The sequence below is a fragment of the Echinococcus granulosus genome, assembly GCF_000524195.1.
Source record: "Echinococcus granulosus chromosome Unknown EG_S00070, whole genome shotgun sequence".
NCBI lineage: Eukaryota > Metazoa > Platyhelminthes > Cestoda > Cyclophyllidea > Taeniidae > Echinococcus > Echinococcus granulosus.
The window spans coordinates 261,902-271,745 of record NW_020170450.1 but is presented as its reverse complement, the minus strand read 5'-3'; the positions used below and the strand labels follow the sequence as shown (position 1 = coordinate 271,745).

General features: G+C 40.1%; 1 protein-coding gene across 1 annotated transcript; it reads left to right on the top strand. All coding sequences in view use genetic code 11, as the record gives it.

Moving 5' to 3' along the window:
* Positions 1–1,568: 1,568 nt before the first annotated feature.
* EGR_07128 (Growth factor receptor-bound protein) lies at positions 1,569–8,338 on the top strand (the record flags this gene model as incomplete). The annotated part of the gene is made up of 13 exons (XM_024496377.1): positions 1,569–1,728; positions 3,004–3,125; positions 3,682–3,861; positions 4,115–4,234; positions 4,321–4,422; positions 4,687–4,755; positions 4,898–4,951; positions 5,423–5,485; positions 5,595–5,648; positions 6,241–6,303; positions 6,379–6,429; positions 6,996–7,034; positions 8,156–8,338. 13 exons carry the CDS (start codon positions 1,569–1,571, stop codon positions 8,336–8,338), a joined length of 1,260 nt encoding a protein of 419 aa, XP_024349218.1.
* Between the last annotated feature and the right edge of the window lie 1,506 nt (positions 8,339–9,844).

Here is a 9,844-nt window from a genome sequence, read left to right as displayed (position 1 = left end):
GTGGATGATGAGGGGATTGCTTGAAGAAATTTCAACAAATGGGCTCGCTTGTACCTCTCCCAAGAGCTTCTTAAGCCTTGGGGGGGAGTTAATCTACCTTAAATGTAGCCCCTGCCAACCATAAAAGAGACTTGATGATATGGGGCATGGCTCAGTATTCAAGGGTGCAGCAAGGGGTCCGAAATGGTGGGTTAGCCAAAATTTATGCTTTGAAATATCAAGTAACTTTATTATTTTGCGCAATTAAGATTCTATTTATTCGCCTTCTAGGTTGTTTACTCAGATAATTTGTACTTTCTGCTTGGGTTTTTTCCAGTTAACAAGAGTGGGACACTTTCAACTAAACGATGCCCATTATTCCAGCGCAATAATGGTTGTGTGTGGAGTGTTTTTGATGCCAAGTCAGGACCGGAATGCCAGGAAAGCGAGGGAAAGGTGAGCAGTACTGACAAGTAAAGGTGGATTTTACCCATCCCTTATACTTCCACCCATCCATTTCTTATCCATCCATTCAACCATCCAACCATCCTTCCATCCACCCACCTATCCTTCTACCCATTCTTCCATTCGATCCTACTTTTAACTGGAATATTTTTTATTCTTAGGGAAGGGGGATTTTTGACTGGCATTATCGTACTCCGGTAACCTTAAATTACATTAAATGATGAAAGTCAAACACCTACTTGAAGAGACAGTCACTCAACGAAGTGGACTTTGAACCCGTTAACACACAGTAACAGTTGACAGCATGTGATCAGGTCGTTGGGACGGCCCAACCTTCCACAGCCAAGTGCAAACACTTGATAAAACCATGTATAATTTACCGTTTTTTAAGGAATGTTTTCAAAAATTTACACGCCTACACATAAATGCTTATTTAGAATTGTGTTCTGGAAGTGGGCGTCAAAAAACCAAAGGTACTCATTCAACACTGACCTGCCTCTAAGATATGGGTTTAACTGTTTACTTGGTCGCAGGGGTGGATATTTGGCTGTACCTCAATGAGCTAATTACCCGGAGATGAATAAGTAAGCAAATGCATGTATTACAGCGTGGAGTGTAGAAAAATAACCGTAAAATTTGATTCCAACAGCTACTGTGATTATCAATAAAATACGATCTAAGGTGTGAGGTGTGAAAGTGGAAATTTGTGCGACATTCATTCTGGTTTGTATCTCTCCATTTTGCCCACCTCTTTAATCCAGGAGTCTACATTCACCAGTTTAAACACTTCAGATCTACTTATCTGCTTTTTATTTTAAATTCACAATTTCATCTCTCCATCAATATTACAAATAAATTTTATTTTGTCTTTGTAACTCAGTTAATATTTATAGTTCTTTTATTAAACTCTTTCGTGTTTATCCGCATATTTGTGCGTCTGTGTATTAAGTTGAGATAAAAATATGCTTTCTATCCTTTGGAGGTACAGTAAAATCACATAATTGGATTTATTGTTATATTACTGATTAACATTTCAGTAGCACTTGGTTGTTATATGTAAATAGCCTAATTTTAAATATTTACTTTTTGTTAAAAAACTCTTTAACAAAATAAAATAGGTAATAATGAAAGTTCACAACCAAGATCGCGCTTATAAGACCGTCATGGTCAGTGATGAGATGCGAGTTGGGGAGGTATGTGAAATTATGCTGGAGAAGAATCACAGAGACGATTCAATCATCCACTGGCAACTATTTGAAGAGCGCGGGGACCTCCCTGGATTTGGTGAGTTCTGTAAAAGGTGTTTTTGAGTTAAGCTGACTGATTGGAATCTTAGAAGTGTGAGGTCATTTGGAAAAGTACAGGCTAAAGTGAAGATCTCACGCATCCATCCATCCAACCATCTTTTTGTCAATTTATCCATCTACCTTCCCATCCTTCAGTCTCATATCTCTCTACAACTCAGTCGATGCTCAATCTACTTAAACACGGTGGTCTACTTTTTTAGTTTTATTAAATAAATAAATTCATCCTTTAAATTGAAAGCTCAATCATTTTTGACAGAATGTACACAGGTTGATCAAATTTCCAGTTACTTTTTTCTCCTTGGCATGCCAGGCCTGTTCCATATACATTTATTCATGTCCTTGCAAAATATGTGAAAATTTCATTCAGAAATCCTAAACCGAATTCTGTGAAATCTACCTGCTCTTTCCTCTAAAAAAAGAGGAGGGAAAGGATTTTTATGTGTGAATTTCCATTTATTTTTAAAAAAAGTATTGATTTTTGTACTGTTGATATTTCTTCAGCTTTTATAAATCACAAAATATCTTGAAAAGTCATATTTACCAAAAGAGTTTCATTCCACTTAATGGCAATTAAGTAGCAATCCATACATGTATGGCAGTCTGAGTTCTCCCTGACGTCGCGATAAGGCATTACAAGTAGGAAAGAAGATTTGTTATCTTGCACAAAAGAACCTACTAGTAACAGGCATGTCTAAAAGCTATTATTACGAACGTGGATCCAAAAAATCGGGGAAAGGAGAGGAGAAGGAAACAATTGAGCACTCGAAGATGGATTTTATTTGAAAAAACCATTAAACTACTGAAAGTATTTAAATTAGCGATGTAAAAGGGTAATGTTTGGGGGTTTGTTCTTTTGTTTTTACCGTCTGCGACCTCATTACGTCTTTGTAGGGTTCGCAGTGACCTAACCTTTCTCAATGGATCTGCCGATTCCATAGAAATTCCAGTTCTGTCGCGTTTGAATAAGGCGGATGATTGGATTGCGGCTTGAGTAAAGATAGATGAAGCAACGATTAAGTGTCTAAGTAGTTGGTTGATTGATTGGGTAGACGGATAAATGATTAGGCGAGGGGATGGACATAAATTTACAAATCCCGCATTTTGCCATTGGAGATTTTCCTACTCAGGAGAGATTTTTTGGTTAGGACCTTGACACTGCGCTTGGAGAAAAGAAAACATTTACTGTGTTCCTGGCAGTACCTTCTGTATAGACCTACTTAATTTTCCACCTCCTTCTTGTGTGGGCTTACAGAAAGACCCATCGAGGACCACGAATTCGCGATGGATTTGCAAAGGTGGTGGCCAGCAGCAGTCACACCGAGTCGTATTTGGTTCAGATACAATCGAAGAAAATACAGCTTTTCAGATAATCAGGTAGGCATTCCGAACTTTAAATTCTCTCTTTCAATGTGTCATGCAATAGATGCGGTAAAAGTATGTGCAGATGCTCATTAACTTACTGGACGACAAAAGCTGTAGGGGATCATGTGATTGGTCACATCTGCTGCTTTTCACTCGTCTCTAATCCTTATATGTTCAGCACTGATTGATTCTGCCGAGGTGTTTCGAGGGTGTCCACCCCACAAAGCGAGTTTAACTGCAGAAGCCCCTCGTCAAGTTGACTGATGCGCACCCAGAACAAATCAGTTGGTGAAAGGGCGGATGGCAGCCCAAGTACTGATAACATCAAAAAAATTTAGGGGTGGGAAGATTAGCACGTTTGAGGCGGCTTTTTTGGGTCAGCGAGATCCACCTTACAACGAATTGTTGAGATCAAGTACTCCAGTTCATCCCGATGGAGGTGGAATTGTCCACACACATCCACACCTCCACCCACGGTGCTCAGCTATTTTCGTTCAGCCTTCTCAGGCGGAACTCGAACGACAAATTTAAGCGTTTATATTAATAAACAATTTTCCTTACTTTGCAGGAGCACTTGATTGAAGGATCTTATAAGTATGCGAATCGAAGCACACTCTACAAGAGTCTCTCATTTCCGGGCATCTCAGAGGGTATTGTCCACCTCAAAAGACCTCAAGCCAAGTGGACAAGGGTCTTTTGTTTTATTATGATGTCAGCAATCTTTTATACAAAAAGGACCCACAACATAGTAAGCTATTTTTTAACAGCCAAACGAATTCAAATTTCCGCATTTATTTTAGTTCTAAAACTAAAAATATCAAGTTTTAAATTCTGTGGTATATTTTCTGCTAAATAGCTGATAGATTAATCGCACATTTTCCACATTTCTGATTCGTCATTATGGGGATGAACCAATCAAAGTCGAGGACTCTGTAATTTACGGGTGGACTGCATTTCAAGCCATTTAAAAACATTTCTTACTCTCCCTTCCTTTTTGCAAGTCCAAAAAGAAAGCCAAATATCTGCTTGATTTGACCAACATGGATGTCTATGTGCCCAGAGTGGAGACCGATGTGTTGAGCGTACTGAACACTCCGACTCCGCATACTTTACTACTTGTGGTAAGTGAGTAGAGGACGAATTTTGAAAAGGACACGAGGGTCGTCTGAAAACGCAAATTTATCACGTCCTTTTTTTGCGGATTCAGCCCTCTTCCATTGGATTGCTTGATCCCGAGGCTATTTTTGCTATTGGGTTGAAAAGTCGAGAATATCTGCTGGGCTGGGCAGAAGGGTTGCGATTTTACAAGGTACTCTCTTAATTGCTCAAAAGCGTGTATTTCCATACACTACTTATATTATTCAAGTTAGTGACATGTATTGTAGAAGTGCAACAAAAACCGATACTTACTTCAGATATGCGAAGTTAATTAAATCCCATCAAACCCGAAGTTAACGTCAAAAGTTCTTCGAAAGGATTGCTCATTGCTTCAGAGATTCAGAGGCAAAGCCATTGTGTCACTGTTTCAATATTTTATCTGATAATCGATTATTCCTGATATCTTGCCATGTAGCACGGACAACACAGGCTGATGGAGAATCTTGAGGATGCACTGAATAACAGATATCGCCTCCAAAACCAGGTAAACCTTAGTTTTGTTCTCAGAGGAGTTTTTGGGTTTTCCTTAACGTAATTTCCTAGCGGAAATCTTTCGAAATGGCTCAAGATAATTCTATTTGCCATTTGTTAATCGGACATTTTACGTTTGTTTGTTCAACTTTCAGAAAGTAGTACAAAATAGTCCGCCCGAAGAAGGCACCCACAGTCAAGTCCAACAGGTACTTGAAAATGGTTTTTAGAAGTTTACTTTTAATTCAGGCGGTGAAGTTTTTGATTATGTCGACTAAAAATTCATATTATACATGATGCTTGTGATCTGCTTTGGTTTCAAACTTATTTTCTACATGGAAAGTAGACTGATTTGCCTTACCAACTAACTGTGTGACTGCAAAATTGCCCGCAGAAAATAATTTGCAGTCACATCTGCAATTGCGTTTTCAAAACGGCCTATAGGCAACTGCTAAAGGACACCGAAAGGATAGTTTAGCTTAACAAACCGTAAGATGAGCGAAGTATCAAATGAAGTTTGCCAAAAATAACTTTTATTTAAGGAAAGGTAATCGGGTAATGCGAATGAGCGATCATTTCATTCTGCCAATTTATTCCTTCGAAAGATTCAACCTTCTCCGATGCATTACATTTCATTCATTTACACCTTCAAATCGGATGTTGATTTTTCATTGAAGCAGACATCGTTCATGTACGGTCAGAACCGGCCTCCACAACAAGTCGAATACACAATCAATTGCACGGTAAACGTACTCTTTGTTTGTTGCTACTTAAATACACTCAGTAGAAGTGTTTAGATGCAGTTGAAAGGAGTGTACCTGAAAGTAAAAATATTCTTTAATTTTCGTTTAGCCGAGAGATGGAAGCTCCACCGATACCAGACCCTGGGGGACTTATTATCAGCAGGTGGGTTATTTTCGCAATTCCAATTCATTTTTTTATTGAGTTTTTGCAAAATTTCCTGCCTAGAGTGCATTCCGAAAGAAGGATTATATGAAGTAAAATAGTTCCTATCGGAGATAGGTACATGAACCAACACACCTAAAAAGAATTTTACTATCCTCATTCTTCTAATTAATGATAACCGAAAAGGCCAGCTGATCTTTGCGAGGGGCGGCAATTCAACTCAAATGCGTGTATGATTGTGTGAGACGGACAATTTATTTGGAAAAATAGAACGGAAATAAAGAAGGCGATTGGTGAACTTTGGTCTCTAACTCAGTAAAGTGTAATTTATTCCATCATTATTTTACGAGAAAAATAAGATCAACTCATGAATATATAACTCATTACGACTTTTACAGTGTTTTGCAAGATTTGAGGTGCTGCTCTCCGGTTTATGAATGGTAAAACACATGGGGTTCTAGGCTAAACCACATCATTTTAATCGCTTCAGCCTTAGTTTTTTTCTACCCAGTAAGATTGAATTTAAACACTTTTAGAAAAGTCGTTAAAGAAGAAAATCTTATTTTATGTCAATTATTTGTTACACTTACAGACATACGCTGAGATTGATGATGTCCCACGGACTGAGAGCCATTCATTCGTTCCAGCAATGAGCGTGAGAATAAATTTCGGAAAAAATTGTTTTAACAAAAAAGAGTGTTTGGTAGAAATGTTTTATACTTATTTTCAGCCGAAAAATGCGCAGTTCCCCACGCGTGCAACGACTTCCTCCGCACCAAAAGTACGCAATAACTAATCCCAGAACACTTTAATCAGCTGCATCTGAAAATCCCATCCTAATTCTCAATGTTTAAATTCACTTTAGCCTGGAATTTTTAGGATCAAATAAAAACCTATAGAAATATTTCGCAACCTAAAATGATTTTTGCTTTAGGTGGCCAACGGGGACGTATCATGGCGAGGAAACGCTAATGCTAACTCAAACATTTACGAATCTGTGGGTAAATTTGAGGGGTAAGAAATCATATCCTTCACCAGTCGAACGTGTTAAACGAGATGACTCATGTGCGCACAACATCCACCAAAAAGCCATGAGTAACTGAAACGGCACCGAAGCCGCAGAGTTCGGAGAAAAATGTTTTAGCAAAGTAAAACAAAAGGGGTCTGAGATGATTTATTTGTGTACCACAATGCAACATTTATATTTGCTGTTCGGAAACCTGATTAATTTTTAAAGATATACATACTACTTTTTTGGAAAAAAGTAATACTCATTTTACTACACAATTACTGACTACTTGTATTTCAGGATAGTTTTCAAATCAGGTGCGCCATTCTTACATCTAGAACTACAGGACGGTTTGCACAAATTCCCAATTGAGGCAAGTTTATTGTTAAAAGAATACTTGGCATCTCTTCTCTCAAATAATCTACAATTATTTCGCCTTCACCCTCACCTATGCGATAATCTCCGTTCTTTCTGCAGTCGTGATAAGCCATGCTAGTATGAATTACGATTTGTAAACAGACTGCGATAGGACTCAGCGATTCTAGGCATGCCTTTATTGACAGAGTTGCCATGACAGGTCTTCATGCCATGGCGAATTATAATTTGAGGTGATGACGATTTGCTCTTTAAGGGCTTAAACTGAATGATTTCCTGAAGTTCCTTTACTATATTTAACAAATTCTGAGGCATTCAGAACGACTGTAGAGATTAGAGCAATATTACTAGCATTATTTCGAACTCCCAGGTCCTACTCCTATCGAGATTTCTAATTGTGTCCTGACGGTTTGCCTTTCCAACTCTTGTTACCTCTTTAGAGATGAATGAAAGCTCTACAGTGTTAAGAGCGATTGGCACACCTTAACTTTGCAGGAGGAAAGTATCCATATTTATGGTCGAACGACACGGCAGATAGTTCCAAGAAAAGCGAGTCCCACGTAGAATAGGTACTTAGTACTGTCCTCAAGGTGGATTCCTCTCCTATATGGCGGTTGTCCTGGCGAGAACGCGGTATTCAGAACTCCAGATCAGACTTACTGCATGTACCACCACTGATAGGTAGCATTCCTCGCCGTGTGATATATTCCTGTCTCATAATTAATTATAGGTGTCTTATTCCCGGATGCTCAAATTTTACTCCTGAAAACGACTAGAAACAACTTCACGAGGAGACTATTTAAACTGATTTTTGACGTGGTTCCAATAGCGCTTCTGTTATTAGTCCCCGTAGGTTTAGCCATCCAAAATGATGCCTTCCTTTTCAGATGTATTTTTCCATATTCATACATCAATCCGCCAGGATGGAAGGCTTTCTTTGAAGGCCTTAGTATGAGCAACGGTATGTTTCCCAAAGAGTAGAAAGGAGTTGGGCATATCTTAAAGACATCCGGAAATACCTTTGTGGCATAGAGGTTATGATTGGAGCAACATTAGTGAAGGACACTTTGTTGCTAAATCGATTCCTCCCTTCTAGACTAATTTTTCCTCTCACTTCGCTCAGGTCCATTACAATCGCGGAATCGATGAAAAGCGCTACAAATTGACCTTCCGCAGTGAAAGATTCGACACCCTTAGTGATTTGTCTTGCTTCTATGAGAGAAGACGTCACCTCCTGGTCGGCAACAACGACTTTTCTAGCGTGCAACCGAACCGTCTGCCAGGGGACTCTTCGGCAGCCTTCTAAGTGGCAGGGTGGAACGGAATATCCAGCACTGCCCGAACTTATGCTTTCCAATTCCCTATCTAAACTTCTTCCAGTATTGCCTTTGTGATCAATTCTTGCAGCTGGCAATAATTTGTAGTTGGGCAGCCGAAATCGGCGCAGTTGTTACTTTGACCTGCAGGTGTGTGCGCAGGCAAAACTGGAGAAGCAGGCTGAGACCTCTCGACTGATGTGGAGTGTGTATGCTTAAAGGCCTGCATCACTGACATCCAACACTCGCGTAATTGGCTCTTCTCAAATGACCTCAAGGTCAAGTGAAGTTTTAGTACTGGCCAATAGGGGAAAGATGATCGGCAGCCACATCCAGAATGTTCCACAAAGAGCCACGAAAAATGAGCAAACAACCTACTTTTACCCTCCTCGGTTTTCAGCGCTTTCGGATGTGATCAGGCTTGTGTTCCGAACCGATGTCAAGAAGAGGTAATAGTGACAAGGGCATTTGCTAAGTGCTAGACAGCTAATTTTACGAGAAGCCCACCCCCAAACACCTCACGAGGCTCCACTGCCACACAATGGGTATGAGAGATAGTTTGAATCAAGACAGAGGTGATGGAAAGCACAGTCTGGGGATCTGACAGACAGACAGCGTAATTTATGCCCACAAACAACTACAGGAGTGGTTACCGAGCTGCACTAGGTGACAGGGTCAGTGAGTGGCGCAACGTGACAAAAAAACATCACGCGATTTTTTGCAGTCACATGTTAGGTTTCACCAAACTGCTCCAATTGTAGGAGAGTGAAGATGTTTAGCTCCTTTTCTTAGGCTCCAGCTACAACTTCTGTTCCAACTTAACGATACTACTTAAAAGGATCTAGGCAAGTTCAGTAGACTTAAAACTTCCCATGGAAATCTTGTGTAAAAACGCGGGATCCATATTTTTATAGCACCTTGAGTATGCTCTGAAGTAGAAATTTGTCAAACGGTCACAGAGGAGTCATTCTGAGAGGCTATGAAGGTGGATGAAGAACCTTCCACTAAGAGGAGGGACGTCTCCTAGATCTCACAAAAACAATGAATAAGGGAACCTCGTCTAGTCCACTTAACTGTCTCGGCCGTTCATACTCCGCAGGTGGCATCCCCGTGTGGGTGAAATGGCCCCTCAGTTCCAGTGGCACGACTTGTTGCTACCTGAGAGGAGACTTGAAGCTCGACACAGCGACTTCCAGAAAAAACCTCCAATTGTCCACATCAAGCCTTGCACGCGTCAATCACCATTAGTAACGATGCCATGGAAACGAACTAAGTAAGAAGAAGCGAGGGGATCCCATATCCTATCTACCAACTCGTCTGTTAGTGGGTTCATTCATCATTCCATCCATCCATCCATCCATCGGAACTTTGATGCTCTCACCTCTTGAAATGCCTGTTCCTTCATCCAATCACCCATCCACCTATCAATAGGTCTACCCGACCTTCTGTTTCCTTGACCAGTCGTCTCGCCATGAACAGCACCGCCCACTCCTGGA